A 24,666-nucleotide genomic window follows, 5' to 3' on the forward strand; every position below is an offset into this window, starting at 1 on the left:
CAGTGGCTATTCTCGATATTTAAAGCTATGCTCTGTCATGTGAGATCAAATGATTTGTTTTCGCTGTTGCTTTAATTAACCCCTCCCCCATAGAAACTCCTTTGTTTACTCCCCCCACCCCAAATTCACTGGAGCAGAAACACCTGCTCCCACAGCCGTCCATCTTCCCATGAGCACATGATTCTGCTCCTCATTCGCTTCCACACGGTCCCCTTGTTTTGTGCTTCTCTAGGTTATTCTCTGCTGCTTATTTCTTTGCTGCTGCCATTCAGTCCTTTCATATTGCTGACAATGCATCTCCCAGTCATGCTCTCCTATAGAACTGCAAGTCACACAATAATATATTGTTGGTTCCTGTGGCCGAGGGAGGTTGGATTACTTGCCCAAGGTCGCATGAAGTTGTCTGGGGAATCAAACCAGGTCCCTACAAATCATGTACCAGTGTCTCTGATCAGTACGTTGGCCCCGGAGACTTGCGGCAAGAACTGGGACGCTACTGTGTTGCCTTGTTGTCTAGTAGTAGTTAGGCTTGTGTTGCAATAGTTAGGCTTGTGTTGCAGGTGGAGATTAGTAGGTACAAGTTGATTTCCTGACCCCCATCTCTTTGCCAAACACATAGGATGTGACTGTATTTTTAAAGGAGAACTAAAGCTTAACTAAAGAAGTAGCTAGAAATGTTGTACATTATGTTTTGTGCTTCTTACCAGCCCAAGGCAACCACAGCCCTTTAGCAGTAAAGATCTGTGTCTCCAAAGATACCCCAGTAGCTCCCCATCTTCTTTTCTGCTGATTCACTGCACATGCTCTGTGCTGCTGTCACTTACTGAGCTTAGGGACCCACTCGCAATATACAGTACACATAGAATAGAAATGTCACAATATAAGGCTGATTAGTAATTAATACAGATAATTACTACATGGCAGCACAGAAACCAGTGCAATTAGCATTAGAATTTAATAATCAGCCCTGTAGCATCAGTTTATATTACAGGGGAAGCTCATTTTCTGCTGGATAATTAGTGACGAGCCCTAAGCTTAGCTTCTCAACAGCTGCTCAGAGCCCACTGAGCATGTGAGTGTCACAGACACTTTCCAAGATGGTGACCCCCTGTGACAAGTTTGAAGTCCTGGATCATTGCTGCTATTGACAAGCTGAAACTTTAGGCTGGTGCAATAAGTGTGGTATATACAGTGTGGTCTTTTTTAAAAAAAACTTTACTACTCAACTGCTGCAGTCTATATAGGCCTGTCAAAAAGGGCCAAGTGCTGGAATATAGCCCCCAACTCCAAAGGGCACTCAATTCAAAAATTCAAAGATATATTTCCAGTCAATTCTCAAAGTTAAAAAATCACTTTTTATTCATCATAAATATTAAAAGTAGGCATACAGACCAACCGATACTCCGCCCTACGCGTTTCGCACCCACAGGCACTTATTCACTATGAATAAGTGCCTGTGGGTGCGAAACGCGTAGGGCGGAGTATCGGTTGGTCTGTATGCCTACTTTTAATATTTATGATGAATAAAAAGTGATTTTTTAACTTTGAGAATTGACTGGAAATATATCTTTGAATTTTTGGTCTTTTTTTAAGCCATATTCATTTGTAGGCTTTAGTTCTCCTTTAAAGAACTTTCCTGCTATCCCTTTTCATGCCAAACCATTGTGCTTTATTTGAAATCATGGTCTGCTGCAGTTATCAGGATTGTCCTCCTGGGACACACAGTCTGTGTTTGCAAGCTGAAGTGTAGAAGATTCCAGAAGCCATGTGTTTTGCCGTGCACCTTATACAGTAGCCCCTTGTAGGCAGGAGAACAGGGTGAAGTATCTGCATGAGTTAGTCTGTCCTATAACATTACTGCTGATCAGTCCATTGCAAGTAGCAAGAATGACAACTACTACTGTCTTTCACACCCGTTGCAGAACCACAGCTCCCAACATGCTCCACCAACCAAGTGTTCTGAAACAGCTGAAGCAGTTACTCTGATTTAACAAAGAGTGATGTACCCACAGGGGTTGTTAATCTTTGAGTTAACTTTTAATATGACGTAGATATTCTGAGACCATTTGTAATTATCTTTCATTTTTTATTATTTGTGGTTTTTGAGTTATTTAGCTTTTTATTCAGCAGCTCTCCAGTTGAAGCAGTCTGGTTGCTAGGTCCAAATTACCCTAGCAACCATGCATTCATTTGAATAACAGACAGGAATATGAACAGGAGATGAGAGACTAGTATATGAACAGAAGAGGTCTGAATAGCAAGAGGAGTAATAAAAGTAGTAATAACTATATTTGTAGCCTTACAGAGTATTTGTTTTTAGCTGGGTCTCTGTGGCCCTCATTTTTAAGCTGGAAAGAGTCAGAAGAAAAAGGCAAATAATTCAGAAACAATGAAAAATAAATAATGAATCCAGTTGAAAAGTTGCTTAGAATTAGCCATTCTATAACATACTAAAGGTTAACTTAAAGGTGAACCACCCCTTTAAAAGGGCTGTTCATCTTTGAGTTAACTTTTAGTATGATGCTGAGATAATTTGCTATTATTTTTTTTTATTATTTGTGGGTTTTGAGTTATTTAGCTTTTTATTCAGCAGCCCTTCAGTTTGCAGTTTCAGCAGTCTTGTTGCTAGGGTCCCAATTACCCTAGCAAACCATTCATTGACTTGAATAAGAGAGGCCTGAATAGAAAGATGAGTAATAAAAAGTTTCAATAACAATATGTTTGTAGCTTTACAGAGCATTTGTTTTTAGATGGGGGTCAGCGACCCCCATTTGTAAGTTGGAAAGAGTCAGAAGAAAAAGGCAAATAACTAAACTAAAATAAAAAATTAAGCCCATTTGAAAAGTTGCTTAGAATTAGCCATTCTATAACATACTAATAGTTTACGTAAGGGTGAACCACCCCTGTAACGACTCCTGCTTGTAGTCTTGTGTATTTATTTACACACACACACTGTGTGTGACCTAGAACTGTGTGAGTTTTAGTTCAGATGCAGGGCCGCAGCTTTGGCATGTATTAACCAGCGACTATCCAGAGGCATGTTGGTTATCATGTCGTAGCAGTGATTTCATTGTGCTGTGTTCATCATTACATTATTAGGAAGGGATTTACCTTATTAGTACTCTCCTTTGCAGTTTATTTTATTTATAGAGTAGCACTGTATTCCCCTGCTCTCTCTAGTGATGTTACATTGACATATATCAACAAAACGAGGTGCCGCAGGCCCTCCTGACTGCCAGTCGTTCCTCTCTCCTAGTACGATGGTAGGACCCGCAGCTTTCATTTCTTGCCACCACTATTTCTCCTTGGCATTTGAGTAGTGCCCAGGTGTTCTGCTGAGCAACTGTCTCTGCACACCTGCTGTCTGTCACAGTCTGCCGCCGAGCTTCCAAATCCTCCCAAAAGGCTTCTACAGTATTACTTAATGCACATTGCAGCACACACAGCTAGGAAGCGATTTGTGATATGAGACCATGTGAGTAGTTGTAGCAGAGAGAAGAGGGTGTGACGGCAGGAGAGAATCTTTTGACATTCACTTTTCCTAGGGATGCTTCAAGCTCTCACTTAGCAGGTCAGGGCTTTACGCCTTTGCTGAGTTTTAAGGGCGAGCACGCCTAGATGTGGGTCTTTTAAACAAGTTTTGAGTCTTGGTTTCCTTTTATTGTCATGGTATTAAAGCCTTTCTTTTTCTCATTCTGCAGGTCTACAGAGGACTAGGTCTGAAGAGATTACTGGGACTTCACGGCCACTGGCCTGTCTAAAGGTAACGCTGTAGTCTATTTATTAGCCGTCATTTGTTCAGTGCCACGATTTTTATGTCTTGGCATATACAGGGTTAATGGCATATCTTCTGATGCAATGAAACGTCCTGGCTAATTAAGCTGAAGCGACGGAGTGAATCCCTGTTGGAAGATTTAGGGTCAATAGCTCCTGCAGCCACAGAGAGGTGTCTGATAAATCACAGCGCCCCCTGGGGACAGGAGACAGGAGGACGACCCAGTCGGCTTGCCATCATTAGCACAAGCTGCAAATCTCACTATTGATTTAGAAGTAGCTAAGAGGTTAGAACGTGCCCGCCTGGCTACTGCTGGGAGTGTTACTGCAGAATGTGGACAGGAGAAGAGGAGGGGGAATCAATAAAGAGAGTGAGCACAAGTGATTTGGTGCATATTCATAGAGGCATAGGAGATAGCTCTTATACGCACTGCACAAAATTCAGCAGCATTTAGGTCACTTCAGGGACGTTCACTTATTCTATGATCTTATCGTAAAAGGGTGCTCTTTCAGGCAGGGCGGAACATGTCATATTAACCTTTTCAGTGTCTGGCAGGGAAAGCGGCAGTACATTGAGAGCCGAGCCGATTTAAAATTAGAGTTAAAAAAAACACTTGCTGGCGTTTGAGGGCTGATAATACAGAAGGTGGGGCTCCCGGCATTTGATATGCTCTTTTATTGGCACCCTCACTTGTCTGCAGCTGACATTTCTGTAGTGATTGTTGTAGATCGGGGTTGTCCAAAAGGTAGATCGGGATCTACCAGTTGGTGATTAGTAGATCTCAGGAGACCGACAATAAACAGCTTCACTAAATTACCCTTCTGTTTTATTCTTTTCAATTAGATCTTTATTCTGTTAAGGTTATATAAGAAATAGTTTTTATAGTACTATTAATATAGTAATATAACTTTTTTTATAGATCAATATAATATTTAAGTGATATTTTCCATGGGACAGAATGCTAACCTTGATATTATGGATGTAGATAACGGGACATTACTAAATGTAGACCCTGCTTCTAGATTAGTTAGTCTAGATTCAGAACCTGGTTGTTGAAAAATCTATACAAAACTTAGCTCACATCCAAACTGGAGGGGCTGCAAAGTTCTCTGCATTTCCAATACCCCATTAGCACTCCACAAAAACAGACAAAATAGCAAGTGCTCCAATTAAAGTAAAATTGCAGTCTATATAGGCATCACGCTTTCTCCGCAGGCCGAGATCCGCAATTTTCTGGCCCTAATCTAAAGACTTTCTTCAATTCCTTACATTTTTTTTAATACCCTTTCACCCAAAATCTACTTTAATGTTTGTCTGGCACCTCCTGATCCAGGTTTAGATTTTGAACTGTTACAATTTTCTCCATTAGTGCATACATTTCTCAGCAGCATCTGTGGAATATCAGCAACTTTTGTATCAATTAAATGCCTTTACTGAAACTCATGGATTCGGAACTAATGCGACCCTTTCCCAGAGTGGAGAAAAACTGTACATAAGAAGGGGGAAAATTAAACTTTAAACTAAAATATTAGAAAACTGAAGTCATTAAAAAAAAAGTCTTCATTTCTAAAACCAACTGGTTTGGATTCTGGGTTTTCATTTGGAGGGGTTGAACTTGATGGACTTTCTCTTTTTTTAACCCGATGTAACTGTGTTACTGAATAAATGTTGGAAGGTAAACAACCCCATTAATGATACTGACATTCAATAGGCGCGAATATAAGTGAAATTTGGTTGTTGCCCATTGTCTAAACTCAATGTGCAGTTTTGTCGATGGCCTATTAATACACATATGTAGCTCAGCTTCACCAGCAATTTGCCTGCTGTCTGCAGGGTGTGATAATCAGTGTATCCAATGGTGAGATCAGTTTTTTTTTTTTTTTTTAAAAATAAGTGGAAGGTCAGAGAGCTGCAACCAGAAGCAATGTTTCCGCTCGGGTACAGGCAGATGGGGTGGATTCAGCGCTGCAAACGTGACGTTTTGTGTCGAAATCCACCCGTCGCTAACATTGTCTGGCCCAAGTCTAAGAGGCAAACATGGCTATAGGAAACATAAAAGGGAGTTAATCTTTGCCCCATCTTATTTCATATATTTGTTTAACTTTGATGCCCTAAACTGTGTTTGTTTTAATAGGACACTCTGCTGTTGCATCATGGGACTGAAGGAAATAAATGTTTTTGAAGTGTAATGTTACCCCTAGTTCTGGTACCAAGACAATGAGCTTTGAGCTCTGATTCCTATTTTCTAGCTGAACATTCCTTTTACTCATCAATTACAACAGCTGCTTACCCTGTAGCTACAAGACCCCAATATGTTGTGTAATAACATGTGTTTCTAAGAAATTTGTATCTTGTGCTGGATTTACCTTTAACCCGAATACCTTTTCATAACCTCCAGCAAAGCATGCTAACACTGGGTAAGACTTGCGAAATAGCATATTGTCAAATTCACTGGTGCTTCTGAATCTACTCTTGTGTTTTAGGCCCATTAGCTCAATGTTCCTCTTTTGATGGACAGCCCAGTGTTTCATTCCGCACTAGGAGAGATATAAAAGACATAAAAGTGGGGACATGTTTTTAGGACCACAGAGAATATGGTCTCTGGACCATTTTAGGACCAAGAACATATAGTAGGGCTCTGCAGAAGTCTAGATGGAATTAGTGGTCTCATGTGAGTGTGGGGTGCATGCTTGTGCTTTGTGATGTTTTCTACTTTGGTGATACTGCAGTATTTCAGACCACATGAATTTTGGGGATTTATTTTATTTTGGGGATTTATGGTGTACTCAAGTAATCCTTAAGTGCCAACCTGGGAAGCAGGAGTGTTTAGAAATGGATCTTGTGTGTGGCAGAAATGGGGTTTATAAAACCAAAAAGTTTTTTTTTTTGGTTTGGTTATAGGCAGTGAAGGCTCAGGAAAGAGGAGCCAATTGCATGTATTCAGTGATTGAAAAGTGGGATAAAGTATTGATTTAAAAGTGGGTTGTAGAGTAGATGCACAAACCAGGTTTGAAAATTGCAAGTGTGTGTTATTAAAAGTCCTGTATATATAGTAGGGAGAGATGGTGCCTATAGTAACAGTGGGATAATAGTCTCTAGGAAGGGAGTGTGACTGTGGGATAGCAGGTATAGTAGGGAGAGATGGTGTCTATAGTAACAGTGGATAATAGTCTCTAGGAAAGGAGTGTGACTGTGGGATAGCAGGTATAGTAGGGAGAGATGGTGCCTATAGTAACCGTGGATAATAGTCTCTGGGAAGGGAGTGTGACTGTGGGATAGCAGGTATAGTAGGGAGAGAGGGTGCCTATAGTAACAGTGGATAATAGTCTCTGGGAAGGGAGTGTGACTGTGGGATAGCAGGTATAGTAGGGAGAGATGGTGCCTATAGTAACAGTGGATAATAGTCTCTGGGAAGGGAGTGTGACTGTGGGATAGCAGGTATAGTAGGGAGAGAGGGTGCCTATAGTAACAGTGGATAATAGTCTCTGGAAGGGAGTGTGACTGTGGGATAGCAGGTATAGTAGGGAGAGATGGTGTCTATAGTAACAGTGGATAATAGTCTCTGGGAAGGGAGTGTGACTGTGGGATAGCAGGTATAGTAGGGAGAGATGGTGTCTATAGTAACAGTGGGATAATAGTCTCTGGGAAGGGAGTGTGACTGTGGGATAGCAGGTATAGTAGGGAGAGATAGTGCCTATAGTAACAGTGGATAATAGTCTCTGGGAAGGGAGTGTGACTGTGGGATAACAGGTATAGTAGGGAGAGATGGTGTCTATAGTAACAGTGGATAATAGTCTCTGGGAAGGGAGTGTGACTGTGGGATAGCAGGTATAGTAGGGAGAGATGGTGCCTATAGTAACAGTGGATAATAGTCTCTGGGAAGGGAGTGTGACTGTGGGATAACAGGTATAGTAGGGAGAGATGGTGTCTATAGTAACAGTGGATAATAGTCTCTGGGAAGGGAGTGTGACTGTGGGATAGCAGGTATAGTAGGGAGAGATGGTGCCTATAGTAACAGTGGCACAATAGCCTCTGGGATGAAACTATGACTGTGCACCTTGTTACAAGTACAGTAGGATGACAGTGCATAAAGGTAAAGTGGGTGTAACAGACTTTTGAAATGGACTGAGACCCTTTTGTTTTGGCTTGGCTGCTTGATGGTTGATGTTAAGTGGGTCTTAAGTCTTATTTAGATAAATTCTTGTTTTAATGAGTAGCTTGTTGTTTTCTTGTTCTTGAATGTTGCTGTGGAAGAAATACTCTTAAGATGTATATTTAAATAAATAATAATAAAACTCAAGTGTGTACTATAACTGAAGTAATTGTGGCAAATGTGAATGGTCAGCAGCTCATAAGCCATAGTTTTGGGAAGTGAAAGTTCACGTTGAGTTTTCTTGAAGTTTCTCCTTTCAAGGAATTAGTGGTAGCTTTCTCTTTAGCAGCGTGAATTTTTAAGTCCAAGATTTTAAAATTTCTTTTTTCCCAGGCAGGATCTCCTCTTCAGCTCTGATATACCCTAATGTTTTCCTTCTGTTTCAAAACTGTTGAACCCAAAATGTTCTATGGCAGTTATTTTTAGTGCTGGCTTCTGTGCCAGAGGTCTTCACTAGATGTTGGAATTATTTGTTTAGCGTTAGATCTCCTTTAAATAAAAGCTGCAATATATTTGTAAAGACTGTGGATTTTTGCGGTCATCCTAAGAGACCATTGTGAAACAATCTCAGCTGCAACTTGGGAATGGACATTTCAGAGATCTTGCCTAATCAAGGGTAAGGTTATGTGCAATGTCTGCAGCAAAGAATAAAGCCCTGCTATCTTTAACACCATAGCCTGGTATTGTTTCAGCACGTGAGTAGAAAAAGGAAGATTTCATGCCCTGGTCAGGCTCAAACTCAGGACCCCAGCATTGCAAGAGATATGTGATAACTAGCACCTTCAGCACTATAGAAGTACGAAACTTTCAAATACAATTAAGCTGACCATAGATGTAAAGATTTTTAAAAGATCCGATCGTCATTGTGAGACCAAAATTATCTCGAAACGATCATACGAATTGTTCATCAACTAAAAAGACCAATTTGCCAGGAAAACAAAGGGTTAGCTGCCTGCTTGGCCCTGCAAACATAGATAGATTGCACTGGGACCGATAAAGATTTTTTAACCTGGCCGATCAATTTTCTGACAGATGTCGGGCGAAAAATCGGAAGATGTACGATCTTTCGAATCTCACTAACTTCACGATAATTTCGAAGGATTGGTTGGACTTCGGTAAAATCGGTCGTTCGGCAAGAAAAATCTTTGCAACTATGGGGAGATTTAGTAAAAAAGTCGGTACCGTTTCAGAAATAATCAAGTTTATCTTCAATATCCCTCTCTCAGAATCTGTTTCTCCTCATTCTGTCTTCTTGCAGGAGTTGGGAGTCAGATATTTCTTGACAGAACCAATATATCTTAAAAGGGGGGGGGGGGATCCTTTTGCCTAGAAAATGAATTAGACTCACTCAAATAACCGATTCCAGTACAAACAAAATCTAACAAAATAACTGCCTTTTGCACAAATCCTGCATGTAGAGAGACATGTATGAGGATTTTAAAGGGGTGGTTTAACCTTTAAGTTAACTTTTTTATAGATTGGACAATTCTAAGCAACTTTTTAATTGATCTTTATTATTTATAGTTTTTTTTTAATTATTTGCTTCTTCCTTGACTCTTTCCAACTTTCAAATGGAGGTCACTGGCCCCACCTAAAAACAAATGCTCTGTAAGGCAACACATTTATTGTTAATTGCTACTTTTTAATAATCATATTTCTATTCGAGCCCTCTCCTGATCATGTTCTAGTCTCTTATTCAAATCAATGCATGGTTGCATGGACCCTAGCAAACAGATTGCGGAAATTGCAAACTGCAGAGCTGCTAAATAACACAAAAATTACAAATAATAAAAAATGAAAACCAGTTACAGTCTGACTAGCACTGTACATCATATGAAATTTTTAACTTAAAATGAGCCCCCTATGAGATATATTGGATCTAACTGTCAATGAATATCTGACACCCAACTCCTGCATGAAGAGAGAATGAAGAGAAACAGATGCTGAGAGAGGGATAGTGAAGATAAACTTGATTATTTCAGAAACTGTACATAATTAATTGATTGTATTTAGAAAACTTATTTGAGTATGATGAAGCTTATATTAAATTTTCATAATAGTTCCCCTTTAAGTGTATTGGCTCTCCCTAGAGTACAAAGCTCCTGGAATTTGGGAGTCACTGCCTCGGTACATGCACGTTTACTGTTAACTGTTGTATTGACTCTTGTTTTTATGTAGTGAGATGAAAGATCCAGGCATTTGATTCTTACAAAACCAGTAATAAAATTGTTTAATTCCCAGGTTTCCTCATGTCCGTGAAGTGTCTTTCGAGGTTCTGCGGCTCCCCGCCCTCGGTGTGGTCAGTCGCTGCGATTCCGACCCCGTGATTCTCTCCGACCGCCGTGCCGGACGTCATGAGCATTGCAATCCCTCTGGGAGTCACCACACCAGATACATCCTATTCAGACATGGCCGCCGGATCAGAGTAAGTATAGGTTCCCGAGAAAGAGATCTGGACCCTAGTTCACTATTGTATAGGATCTGTGTGCGGAGTTCATGGCCTTTAGCACACTAAATCCTGTTAAGAAAGAAAAAGTGCTTTTTGGAAATTCCGCATTTTGCAAGGCTTTCTGACCTACCCCTTAACAGTTCAGTATGAAAATAAAAACTGGGTAAATAGGCTGTGCAAAATAAAAAACATTTCTAATATATTTAAAAAATGTAATGTATAAAGACTGGCGTGACTTGGTGTCTAACATAATAGCCAGGACACTATTTCCTGCTTTTCAGCTCTATAACTCTGAGTTAGTCAGCGACTTGAAGGGGGACCACATGTTACAATTCTGTTCAGTGAGTTTGTAATTGATCCTCAGCATTCAGCTCAGATTCAAAAGCAACAGATATGACCCATGTGGCTCCCCCTCAAGTCACTGATTGGTTACTGCTTGGTAACCAGTCAGTGGAAGCCAAGAGAGCTGTAAAGCAGGAAGTAGTGTTGTAGCTGTTATATTACACATTCAGTCACTCCAGCCTTTATACATTACATTTTTGTCTAACTAACTATATTAGAAACATTTTTTATTTTGCACAGCCTGTCTATTTACCCAGTTTTATTTTTATACTGAACAATTCCTTTAAGGGGTTGTTCACCTTTGAAATAACTTTTAGTATGATGTAGAGAGTGATATACTGAGACAATTTGCAATTGGGTTTTCATTTTTTATTCAGCTCTCCAGTTTGCAATTTCAGACATCTAGTTTCTAGGGTCCAAATTACCCTAGTAACCATGCACTGATTTGAGTAAGAGACTGGAATATGAGTAGGAGAGGCCTGAATAGAAAGAGGAGTAATACAAACTAGCAATAGCAATATATGTGTAGCCTTATGAAGACCCATTGAAAAGCTGCTTACAATTTGCCATTCCATAACATACTAAAAATTAACTCAAAGGTGAACCACCCCTTAAATGCTTTCTACTCTATTTTCTGCTTCTTAGTCTTCAGCAGTTTTCCATTCCTATAATCTATAATTTATTGGCAGAAGGGCTTCCCTGACCTTTATATCCCTCTATTGCACTGTGATTTAAAGGGAAAATGTGCCTTATTTTTTAAGCAAGGCTGCTCTCAGTTCCTTTAAATATGCAAACGTTATTGTGTCAAGGAATTTTGTCCTCTTTATATTTTGTATTTTAAATAGACTGCAGTGTTCCATCAAAGGAGTTATCGCAAGCATTCTTTGTATGATTTTCTTGCTGAGTAAAAACAAGTGCACTCTCGTGTGCACATAAACACATTGCTGTCTTTCCTTTAAAGTGATATTCAAAAGGGGCTTCAGTTGGTTTGGTTTCCCAGTATTCTAATATTTCTGATTTTACGGCTCATGTGTCAATTTCTAGTGCTATGATACTGCTCATGTGCACAGTCCAAGGCAGCTGCAATGATTCCCCAAGAGGAGAATGAAAATGGCGGTGCAGCACTTACTTTCTTTAATAAAAAAGAAATCTATCTCCAATATACTTTAATTAAAAAATGTGTACAGTTTTTATAAGAAACCTGACTGTATGCAGTGAAATTCTCCCTTCATTTACTTGTTCTGAGCACAGTGAGCACCACGGAGCGATCCTCTTCCGTCTTCCTCTTTCTTCGCATGGCTGCACATGCGCAGTAGAATGAAAACCCGAACTTGTATATGTTTGCCCAGGGAAATTTGAAGAAAGAAGACACCGGAAGAGGATGGCTCCGTGGTGTTCACTAGAAAAACCCCAGGCTGGTGCAGTGTTCTGCCGATAGGAGCACCAGCCCGGGGTTTCCGGTAAGTCAATACAATCACTTGCGGGTGCCTAACATTTGGCACCCCCAAGTGCAAACAGACTTTCCATCTCCTTTAAATCATTCACTAGCGGTAGAAGTAGTAGTGAGAACATTTCAATGGTGCAGAGGTTCCCAAATAACATGGCTGCTTCATCTCATGCATTAAATCTGCTGGTGAGGGATGGAATACTCTGTGTACACAATAAATCCCTTACTAAACATCAAGTAAAGCCTTAAGCTCCTTTGTGTACTGTTGTATGTTCTTATGCTTTAGGTCTGTACTATGAGCCTGCAGGTACAGCTCCATGAGAGAGAGCTTCTAGAGCTGTTTACTTAGTTATGTTAAAGCATTCTGCAGAATAAATATAGTGTTATAACTTGCACTCCTTTAAGGTATGAAGGTCCAAATTACAGAAAGATTCGTTATCCAGAAAACACTAGGTCCCAAGCTTTCTGGGTAACAGGTCCCATACCTGTATTCTCAACAGGTGGAGTGCCTTCGTTTTGTCCTTCTGTCCCCCTGGGCGAGGAGGTAATGTTAACGTGTGTTTATAAATGAATACTCCCACTCTGTTAATCACTCTAGGTGTTTGCCTTTTAAATAACTTTATGAAGCCATCACTTATGGGGTTCTGTTCCTAAAAAAAACCCAGAGGACTGGAGTGTATATGCAGGTGGAGCTGCGCAATATATACAGCCGGCACTTTCATTCCTGCTGCATTACTTCACATAGCCTGCGGCTGTGTACGTGCCTATTCCCTGTGTGCTCAGGTGAGCGCTGTAATATTTCTTAAAATAGTCTTTTCTTATCTGTGTCTGACATTCCCTGAATCTGTAGGAAAAATAAAATGCAATTTTCACATCTCCTTGGGCTCCGTGGGCTGGCCCAAACCTGATAAAGCCTTATCTGCTGCAAGACTGCCACCAACTGGCTGAAGCCAACAATTTCCAAAAAAAGTGAAAACCACTAAAACCTTTTTCTGCTTTTCATATTTACAGGGGAACTATCACGAAAATGAAAATTTAATATAGGCTTCATCATATAAGTAATAAGAAGTGTTCTAAATACAATCAATTACATTTTCTGCATTGTTTCCGAAATAATCAAGTTTATATTCACTATTCCTCTCTCAGCATCTGTTTCTCTTTATTCTGTCTTCATGCAGCATTTGCGTGTCAGATATTCATTGACAGATCCAATATATCTTATAGGGGGGCTTCCTTTCTTAGCAGATGAATTAGAGCTCACTCAAATAAATGATTCCAGTACAAACAAAATCTAGCAAAATAATTGCCTTTTGCACAAATTTTGCATGTAGAGAGACATGATGTCTGGTGATATTGTCTGGTGATAACCGAGTGAGCTTTAATAAATCTTCTAGGCAAAAGGAGCCCCCCTGTAAGATATATTGGATCTAAATGTCAATGGCTATCTGACACCCAACTCCTGCATGAAGAGAGAATGAAGAGAAATAGATGTATAGAGTGAATAGTGAAGTTAAACTTGATTATTTCAGAAACAGTACATAATTTTTAATTTATTGTATTTAGTAGGGATGCACCGAGTTCGGGATTCGGCCAGGATTCTGCTTTTTTCAGCAAGATTCGGATTCGGCTAAATCCTTCTGCCCGGCCGAACCAAATCCTAATTTGCATATGCAAATTAGGGGTGGGGAGGGAAATCACGTGAGTTTTTGTCACAAAACAAACTGACTCGGTGATAGTTAAATTGAACCTTTTCTCCTCTACAGCCCTGAATCAGTAGAAGCTAGCCCAGCTGTCAGTGGGAAACCTGTTTATGCTACCCATAACTACCCTGGCACCCAGAGTCATGGCTACAGAGGCCTGCCATATGCAGTAAGTATGGTGTGTAAACTTGTAACTTTTATTCTTAACAAAATGCTTGTTTTATCTGTGTCCCACTGTGCTTACTTTTAGGGGTATGTATCAAGGGGTGTTGGGGCAAATATGTGCTACAACCCCCACACTAAAACCACCATTCTTGAATTATTAGGACTTCTGAAAAAGTGATTTTTTTTTAAAGCAAATTTAGATACATATTTATATATTAAAGACAAACTATACCCCCCGAACAATGTAGGTCTCTATAAAAAATATATTGCATAACCAGCTCATGTGGAAAACCCTGCTTTGTGTAAATAAACCATTTTCGTAATATACCTTTTTAGTTGTATGTGCCATTAGGTAATCCTAAATAGAAAATTGCCGTTTTAAAAAATAAGGGCCACCCCCTGAGATTGTCCGATTCGTGGTGCACACAAACATACCATACATGTTAGGTCACATGAGCCAATTAACAGACAGTGTTGTCTTTTGCTTCCACACTTCTTCCTGTTATAGTTAGAGCTGTAGTATTTCTGGTCAGGTGATCTCTGAGGCAGCACACAGACCATCACTAAATGGGGGCTCAATGCAAGAGATGTTATTTACTTAAAGGGATATTGTTATGGGGAAAATTTTTTTTTCCAAAATGAATCAGTTAATAGTGCTACTCCTGCAGAATTCTGCACTGAAATCCATTTCTCAAAAGAGCAAACAGATTTTTTCATATACAATTTTGAAATCTGATATGGGGCTGGCCTTTTTGTCAATTTCCCAGCTGCCCCTGGTCATGTGACTTGTGCCTGCACTTTAGGAGAGAAATGCTTTCTGGCAGGCTGCTGTTTTTCCTTCTCAATGTAACTGAATGTGTCTCAGTGGGACATGGGTTTTTACTATTGAGTGTTGTTCTTAGATCTACCAGTCAGCTGTTATCTGGTTACCTTCCTATTGTTCTTTTGTTTGGCTGCTGGGGGGGGGAGGGGGGAAGGGAGGGGGTGATATCACTCCAACTTGCAGTACAGCAGTAAAGAGTGACTGAAGTTTATCAGAGCACAAGTCACATGACTTGGGGCAGCTGGGAAATTGACAATATGTCTAGCCCCATGTCAGATTTCAAAATTGAATATAAAAAAATCTGTTTTCTCTTTTGAGAAATGGATTTCAATGCAGAATTCTGCTGGAGCAGCACTATTAACTGATTTATTTTGAATTTTTTTTTGTACCCATGACAGTATCCCTTTAAATATATTTTCCAGTTTAGTAAGATTCTTTAATATGCCACTTAATATGATATAAACTATCTGTTGCTTAAATATTCATTTTGGGGGTAATGTTTACCTTTAAAAGAACATGCATATGAAATTCATGTTATGCTTCTTGTTTTAAACATCTTTTTGAGATTTATAATTTTTAAACTTAAATGGGTTAAAATATAGCCACCCACATTGCAGGACCACAACTATGGTGCCCCTCCACCACCTACCCCTCCTGCATCACCACCTGTCCAAGCAGTCATCCCTCGAGCAGAGCACAATGGGATTCACTCACCGGATGAGGAGGAGAACACTGGGGAGAGCGACAGCTCCTCGGAGGGAGATGACGTTACCAACTGGTGCCAGTGCAGCCTCTCCCAGGAAGGGTTTCTCATCAAGTGTGAGAAGTGCAAGTAAGTTGCTTTCATTGCATTATTTGTAGCTGTAAATCACCATAGACCTAAGTTACAGCTGTGATCTTTGGCCATAGGTTGTCTTCCATTTTCTGAATCAATACTGAGATTTTCTCCTTCTTTTTCCTTTCTCCAAATCCAAGGGGTGCAAATCATGGAAAAGTCATCCAGCTTAATCACAGGAAGCAGGACAATGTCTCAGGTAAGAGGTGTATGTAGCCCATAGCTTATCATCATCTCACTTGTACTAGTTTTAGTGTGAAGGTCTTGGTTGTGTTTTTGATTTGTGAATAGTAAAGGACTTAACTATAATGGTTTCCTCAGCCGTGTAATATTAACCATAAATATACTAGGGATGCACCGAATCCAGGATTCAGCCTTTTTCAGCGGGATTCGGCTGAATCCTTCTGCCCGGCTGAACCGAATCCTAATTTGCATATGCAAATTAGGGTCAGGGAGGGAAATTACGTGACTGTCACAAACCAAGGAATTAAAAAAAAGTTTTCCCCTTCCCACCCCTAAATTGCATAAGGAAATTAGGATTCTGTTTGGTATTCAGCCAAATCTTTCACAAAGGATTCGGGGGTTCGGCTGAATCCAAAATAGGGGATTCGGTGCATTCCTAAAATATACATTTTCATTTTCTCTCTCTCGTTCTCTCTCTTTTGAAAGAGAGAGAATGAATCAGTATAAAGCCTATAGGGAAGTTATGGGTGTTATAAAGGGGTTATTCACCTTCCAAACACTTTTTCAGTTGAGGTGTTTTAGGATTGTTCTCCAGAAATAGACTTTTTTCAATTGCTTTCCATTTTTTATTTTTTGCAGTTTTCCCCAAAATCTAAGTTTAATGTAAGTCTGTTTTTTGTCTGGCAGCTCAGTAATTCAGGTGCTGTTTCTGAACTGTTACATTTTACATTAATTTTGCAACATTTAGTTGATACATTTCTCTGCAGCATCTCTGGAGTATTAGCAACTATTGTATCAATTCTAACAGCTGCCTTTAATGAAACTCATGAATTCTGTTCAGCAAGGACAAAGATAAGAAATGTATCAACTAAATGTATCAATTTTGAACAGTTTAGAGGTCGGTGACTCCCCCTCCCAGAGCTGCTTTAGAAAGGTCAAAGATTAGATTAACACTTTAATATTAGAAGACCGGTCACTCATAGAAAATAGGACATAGCATTCATTATCTGTAGTCTGCATTGTTACTGTTACTGTATTATTCTTATCTTGCACTCATATATTGGAACAGCATTGTGCAAAGAATATATCAGGCACATTAAGTTTGCTTTTTAGAGCTTTTTTGATGTTTTGAGTCACAGGGAGACTAAATGACTAGCAAAAAACAACAGAAAGCTGAGATACCACTCAAACTCGGGCATATCAATGTCAGAGTCCAGTACTACTAAATATCCTCCTCCCCCGTATTTAAGTGATACTGTCATGGGAAAACATGTTTTTTTTCAAAACCCATCAGTTAATAGTGCTGCTCCAGCAGAATTCTGCACTGAAATCCATTTCTCAAAAGAGCAAACAGATTTTTTTATATTCAATTTTGAAATCTGACATGATGCTAGACATTTTGTCAGTTTCCCAGCTGCCCCAGTCATATGACTTGTGCCTGCACTTTAGGATGGAACTACTTTCTGGCAGGCTGTTATTTCTCCTACTTAATGTAACTGAATCAGTCTCATTGGGACTTGGCTTTTACTATTGAGTGTTGTTTTTAGATCTACCAGGGAGCTGTTATCTTGTGTCAGGGAGCTGCTATCTCGTTACCTTCCCATTGTTCTTTTGTTAGGCTGCTGGGTGGTGGAAGGGAGGTGAGATATTACTCCAACTTGCACTACAGCAGTAAAGAGTAACTAAAGTTTATCAGAGCACAAGTCACATGACTTGGGCAGCTGGGAAACTGACAATATGTCTAGCCCCATGTCAGATTTCAAAATCGAATATAAAATCGGTTTGCTCTTTTGCAGAATTCTGCTGCAACAGCACTATTAACTGATACATTTTGAAGAAAACATATTTTTCCATTACAGTATCCCTTTAAGACCAGTGTTTGTTTTTTTTGCTTCAATTCTCCATTATATGTTTACTAAAATTGCAGTCCTTTTTTCAGGAGGTGAAAGTAGCGCTACAGAAAGTTGGGATGAGGAACTATCTCCATCCACCGTGCTATATACAGCTACCCAGCACACACCAACCAGCATTACTCTCACAGTTAACCGGGTTGGAAAAAATAAACCAAAAAAAAGAAAGAAAAGCACCGACAAGACTCGTACTACTCCAAAGGCAAAGAAAATAAAGGTATGTCTTCCTGACTCTTCAGCTTTTGGACACATAGCTGCCAAGGATATCTGCCAAAGGTTATCTCCATTAACAACCACCATATCATTCATTATTGAGAAAGGGATATCCCAAAACTGAACATTTGAGGTGCAACATTAATATAATTATAAGTGCTACCCTGTATTTAAGGGGGAAAATGCCCGGAGCTCCCCCAAGTAGGGTTAGGATACTCTTGAGAAAAAAAGTCTGTACAGTGTAGAATTACTACTGGGAATATATTTAAGTAAAACTTTAAATATTACACATAACATATTAAGAAGATTGGACATTGCAGCAATGAGTTGTGTGTGGAATCAATCCATTAGTTTCATTAGAGGTAAGTTAAGGTAATATCACATTTATAAAAGTACCCAGGTACTGTTCGGGAATCCATAAGATTCCCATACAAATAATTCTAGTAAGTGATAAATATTATTCCATCAAAAACCCAATGGCCCAGTTGCCTTCCGGTATAAACAAAAATAGATCATTTCACAAAATTGAAAGCCTGCCATGAAGACAACCACCTGGCACTGCAAAATCCTAGTCCTCTCCTTAGCATCACTGCAAGTCCGCCCCAATGCGCATTTTGCCTAAAGTTTTTTTAAAGGGGATAGGTGTTTTCATTTTCGTAAACCTTAAATAGGCTAGATTTTTCATGCCATTCCAGTAAACGCCAAAGACAGATTCCCTTGCAAACTGAGATTGGCGTTAACTACACCCAATCATAATCTCTGAATCAAGTTAAGGCTTGGACTGCAGGGATGCGTGTAAAATCACTGAACGCTCCCAAACCATCACTGAAGCAACCCGTTCTGCAAGTACATGGATTGAAACTTAAATCACAAATGCCGATGTTGCTTAAACATTACTACACCCATAAATGTGGTGAGTTCCAATCACGAGGAAATACAGCGCCATCTTGCTCCACCCATAAATGTTCCATCCAATCATAAGACCTGAATCAAATCGAGGCTTGGACTGCATGTGCTCATAATCACTAAATTCTCCCAAGCCGTCACTAAGGCAATTTTAGCGATATTTCACTACAAATCTGGGGGATGGGGGTGTTACCCGACCTTAGTGTTGGCTGTTTGCCTGCCCTGGGGTAAGTTCATTGTCTGTTTCTGGTAATTGGACATTGGTAATGGGGAAACAGAATCTGGTTCAGCATTGCTGTCAAGGCAAGTTGAATTCAGACTGTGATCTATGAAATGTATGTATGAAATGGTTAGACTTTTTTTAATTCCTGCTGAGTATTTTCTGATATAATATTGATTCATGGACAAAGTGACCCTACAAGCTGGCATTATTTGTCAGGCAGTATTTGTCAGCTATTGAAGTTTGATGGTAGTCATTACTGTACAACTGGAGGACAGCAGCTTTAAATTTCTTCCATTTACACAGTAGGACTTACAGTCTGTGGCTCTTAATTATAATTAATTTTTATTGCAGGCTTTCCGGGAAGGCTCACGCAAGTCCTTGAGAATGAAGGTGGGGCCCTTTCTTTGCTTTCCTAATTGAAATATTTTGACTTTTTTTCAAATTCTCCACATCAGCAAAAATATCACCACTGGGTGGACCATTGAAACCACAGCAAAACACTAATGCAGTGTAATATTTTGGCAGGAATTATGAGTCATTTTGAATGCACTATAAAGTGCCTTATTCATAAACATTAGGGAGCAGAATCTTCAGCTGTAACCCACACTAAAATGGCACCGAGCCTAATCGGTTGCCTGCTCTGCAGAGGAAGCTTTCAATAACCTTCTTAAAGGGCTTCTGTCATGATTTTTATGGTGTAGTTTTTATTTCTAGATTACACTGTTTACACTGCAAATAATTCACTCTACAATATAACATTTCATTCCTGAACCAGCAAGTGTATTATATTTTAGTTGTAATATTGCTGTGTAGGTGCATCTCAGGTCATTTTGGGGTTTTCATGTGCTTTCAGAAAGAGCCCAGCACTAAAGGATGGAACTGCTTTCTGGCAGGCTGTTGTTTCTCCTACTCAATGTAACTGAATGTGTCGCAGTGGGACCTGGATTTTTACTGTTGAGTGCTGTTCTTAGATATACCAGGGAGCTGTTATCTTGTGTTAGGGAGCTGCTATCTGTTTACCTTCCCATTGTTCTGTTGTTAGGCTGCTGGGGAGGAATGGGAGGGGGTGATATCACTCCAACTTGCAGTACAGCAGTAAAGAGTCAGCACAAAAATATCCAGTGCTGTACTAAGGGTTCAACTTAAATCAATTATGCCAACTTGCGGTAATATAATATTCCTGAATATTTATATGTAAATAGGGGCCGCTCACCATTCCCATTCAATGCCCCGGGTGCCGTTAGCCCCGGACCCGGCAATTGTAAAACGGAGCTGTTAACCTCCCCTTCAGTACAGAATTCAATACTGCCTTATCCGTTAAAGGTCTTACCCAGTCGGCGGCGTGACTCAGGTGCTCCTGCCCTGAGTCCGTCACTAAGAAGAACGTACGTATCCACTGCACACCTCAATTCTCGTGGCGGCGCACTCAAGGGTCCAAAGAATCACTCAATTCAAAGGTTTTTCTTTAAGTAAAAAACGTTACTTTATTAAATACATCTTGATACTAAGAACAGCGTCCGAGGTCTCTTGAGGAAGTGCAGTGACACGAAACGCGTCAGACCTCGGACGCTGTTCTTAGTATCAAGATGTATTTAATAAAGTTACCTATTTTAAACTAAAGAAAAACCTTTGAATTGAGCGATTCTTTGGACCCTTCAGCGCGCCGCTACGAGAATTGAGGTGTGCAGGAGTAAAGAGTGACTGAAGTTTATCTGAGCACAAGTCACATGACTGGGGGAAGCTGGGAAACTGACAATATATCTAGCCCCATGTCAGATTTCAAAACTAAATATAAAAAAAATCTGTTTGCTATTTTGAGAAACAAATTTCACTGCAGAATTCTGCTCGAGCAGCACTATTAACTGATGTGTCTTGAAAAAAACATGTTTTCCGATGACAGGATCCCTTTAAAGGACCAGTAACACCAAGAAATTAAAGGTCCCTAAAAGCTTATTACTAAAGCTGGCCCTATGTAAAGAGAAATTTTGCGTACCAGAAAAAAGCTTGGAAGACAAACTGTTCTGTATATAGGGTGCCAAATCATTTACATGACTTTTTCTTGCTGTTATGATCATTCACAGCAAAGATCAGTCGTCCGGCTGGCCATGCACACATACAGATGTTGTGGGTATTAAAGGACATAACCAAAACTCTCTAACTTCTGCAATTACAATGTGGCCAACACTCGATATCTGTTGAGATCATTAATTTGACATAAAGCCGTAAATGTAACTTATATCTGTGCTTCTGGAGATAAATGTTGGTCGATATTTTTAATGAAACAAGAAAAAAGTGCATTATGAGAGCTTATTTCTTGATACTGTATTGCTGTATGAGCAGTTTCTGCAATTTGCTATGGTTACATATTTTAATATGAACATTGGCTAACTTGACTTTGCCAGATGGTATCAGAGAGCAATTTTGTATTATGAAACCGTTTGAAAAGAATGCACTGTTCCTTTAGCTCTATGCTGTTTTTATTCTCTCATTAATCTTATGAAACGCTTTGTGTGTAGAACTCTCCATCCAATGCTCACACGTTGGATGAAAACACCACGGAAGACTGGGAGAATCGGATTCGCCTGTGGACTGACCAGTATGAAGAAGCCTTCACCAACCAGTATAGTGCTGATATGCAGAACCTGCTGGAGAGTCACGTTCGCTCTAACAAAGAGCTTATTGGCAAAGCTGCAGCTGTTGAAACGATTAAAAAGACTGAGCTGGCTTGTAATAATACAGTTGTCGGCTCACAGATGCAGGTATTTCCTTTTAATTATGTATGTATACAGACAGATACCCAGCAAAGCATAAATGCTTTTTGAGGTATAGACATCCATGTAAATATGGTATAATAAAGCTCAGCATATTGACTGCAGCTGGTGAGCAGAGCCCTCTATATATCTATGCTCTGTATGGATTTTTTTCCCCATTTTATACAGTATTTGAGGAATATGGTCGCACTTTATAAATATCTGATAAGGCAATGCGCCGGGCCTCCCTTTTCCTCAGGTGGCCTGACTTATGTCCTAATCAGGCACCAGATATTTGTCGTGAAAATGTCTTCATGCATGTACATTTTGTGACAGCTGAGTTTAACATATCACAGAGGGGATTTTCTAATAAAGTTGTGTGTCTTTCGCTGGAACAGTAATCTGTAGCAGATTTTACTTCTTAGCGGTTGTACTATATCTAATTAAAGGAACAGTAACATGTAAATGTTTTTTAAGTAATACAAATATAATGCAGTTTTGCCCTGCACTGGTAAAACTGGTGTGTTTGCTTCAGAAATACTATTGTTTATATAAATAAGCTGATGTGTTGCAATGAGGGCAGCCATTCAAAGGAGAAAAGGCTCAGGTTACACAGCAGATAAGCTCTGTAGAACATAATGGAGTTATCTGTTATCCACTATTTAACCTGTGCCATATAGACTTTTTTCAATTTCCACCATTGCTACACAGCAGCTTGTTTATATGAACTATAGTAGTGTTTCTGAAGCAAACACATCAGTTTTACCAGTGCAGAGCAACACTACATGATACTTTCATTACTTTAAAACACTTTAATTTTTTGGTGGTACTGTTCCTTTAAGTTACAGTTTCTTTGTTGGTATTAAGTTACTCTGGGGTGGTCTGCGCTGCATTTTTATGTAGGAATTTGGTTGATTTTGTTGTCCAGTTCCTGCCTCCTAAGTTTTCCATTCTTCCAGTTACAGTTGGGACGAGTCACTCGTGTGCAGAAACATCGCAAGATACTACGGGCAGCAAAAGATCTGGCACCTAACACCTTAGTAATAGAGTATCGTGGAAAGGTCATGCTACGGCAGCAGTTTGAGGTCAATGGGCACTTCTTTAAGAGGTATGAATTGTTACTAAAATTGAAAGAAAAAAAATATGGTGTGGTCTTAGTAAATTAGTGATTGCTTTTTAGCTTTTTTTAACAATATGCAAAATCCATTCTTAGCGTTGAAAATTGTACTTGAATTCAGTTTGAACCGGTGCACCATAAAGATTGTATGGCCAGAAAATCCTTTGTAATATTTCCAATTTTGTGTGTTTTCTCAGACCATATCCCTTTGTGCTGTTCTATTCTAAATTCAACGGTTTAGAGATGTGTGTGGATGCTCGTACCTTTGGAAATGATGCTCGATTTGTAAGGAGATCATGTACACCTAATGCAGAGGTAAGCCTCATCCTGTTATTTATTACAAGGGGTATTACAATACAGCTGTGCTTCCTGCACAGTGTTGCCCATCATTGCATAAGTCATCTGAACATTTCCAAATGCAAGAAGGCTAAATGAGTTGGCTCCTATGTTTTCATCTTGGCTGTAGCAGAGCAGTATAATCACCCTATATGCCTAGAGGGGCATAGGTGAGGGGCATAGGTGTTGGGCTTACTGCTGGCACTCAGCACTTATTGGCTTAAAACTGTCATCAGTCAGATCTAACAACTACACACTGCCCACCTAAATTCCACTAGTTTTCATGGAAATTTGTTTAATGCAATTGCTTTCATTATTACTTTAACAGCGTAAACAAGCATTTTTGTTTCATTTTCACTATTATATTATGGTTTTGTGTCAAGTACCCGTAAGACCAGTTTTATTTTTGCTTTTAACACTCACTGTTGTTGAAAATGTGTGCATATATGTATTTGAAATAATACTGTGTAAATATATAATTATGAAATGCAGTGGTGTTTATGAAGGGCATGAGCAAGTATTTAGGTTCTGCAGCTGTCTTCAAACTATAAAACAAACTCTGTCTGTCCTAGGTTCGGCACATGATTTCAGATGGTATGGTCCATCTTTGTATTTATACTGTTGCTGCTATTGCAAAAGATGCTGAAGTCACCATTGCCTTCGATTATGATTACAGTAACTGGTAAGTAGTTTTTGGCATAAGAATAGGGGCTCTTAAAGTAGCAGTGATGGACAACGTGTTAATAATTTCATTATCATAATAGTGATACCATACACTAAGATCTGCGTGAAGCTTAACTGTTGCAAATGGTCTAAGTGCTACTAAGAGCTTTCGCATGTAGGCCCTAGTCAATTTGATCATTTTGCTCCAGTAACAAAAGCCTAAATTGCTTACCCCATTGATTCATTTTTTATTGTGCTGTTAACGGTACTTTTCTTTTACTGCACTGTTTGCTTACTATATGGGAGCAAAAATTAATTTTCTCTGTCGTTTTGTGGGACACAGCGAACAATGGAGTTAAGCTCCACCCTCCAGGAGGCAGGACACTTGAATAATAATTAAGGGGCTTGTCATGCTTAGTTTAACCCCGCACACTGTGCTCAACCATTCAGTTTTTCAAGTGTCCTGCTACCAGGAGGATGGACATTCTTAGGGAGAAAATATTCTTCGGTCAGCTGAAGCTGGCACCCGTGGTGACACCCGGAGCCTTTTGTAAGAGTTTTATTGTAGGGCTTATTCTGATCCCCCATTAGAATAAACATGTTGCCTTACAATAAATCAGAGTTTAGAAGTAAGAGAACAGCAGATCAGCCTTGATAACTACCTTTGTAAGGACAA

The 24,666-nt window shown here is 39.6% G+C and overlaps 1 protein-coding gene across 9 annotated transcripts in view; it reads left to right on the forward strand.

Moving 5' to 3' along the window:
• The window catches only part of setd5.L (SET domain containing 5 L homeolog), an 82,037-nt gene that overhangs the window by 35,974 nt on the left and 21,397 nt on the right, over positions 1-24,666 (forward strand). For 4 of the 9 annotated variants that reach the window (XM_018259147.2, XM_018259154.2, XM_018259146.2 and 1 more), the window contains 11 exons: positions 3,702-3,763; positions 10,170-10,353; positions 13,930-14,044; positions 15,457-15,686; positions 15,830-15,888; positions 17,812-17,999; positions 19,476-19,514; positions 21,641-21,883; positions 22,834-22,982; positions 23,189-23,306; positions 23,900-24,009. In XM_018259147.2, the coding sequence (XP_018114636.1) occupies positions 10,283-10,353; positions 13,930-14,044; positions 15,457-15,686; positions 15,830-15,888; positions 17,812-17,999; positions 19,476-19,514; positions 21,641-21,883; positions 22,834-22,982; positions 23,189-23,306; positions 23,900-24,009 (1,322 nt within the window). In that variant the 5' untranslated portion in view covers positions 3,702-3,763; positions 10,170-10,282. The remainder of the gene's footprint in view (positions 1-3,701; positions 3,764-10,169; positions 10,354-13,929; positions 14,045-15,456; positions 15,687-15,829; positions 15,889-17,811; positions 18,000-19,475; positions 19,515-21,640; positions 21,884-22,833; positions 22,983-23,188; positions 23,307-23,899; positions 24,010-24,666) is intronic. The other 5 variants (XM_018259148.2, XM_018259150.2, XM_018259149.2 and 2 more) reach the window with 5 other exon arrangements.

This window comes from Xenopus laevis, chromosome 4L, assembly GCF_017654675.1.
Source record: "Xenopus laevis strain J_2021 chromosome 4L, Xenopus_laevis_v10.1, whole genome shotgun sequence".
NCBI classification, from domain to species: Eukaryota; Metazoa; Chordata; class Amphibia; order Anura; family Pipidae; genus Xenopus; species Xenopus laevis.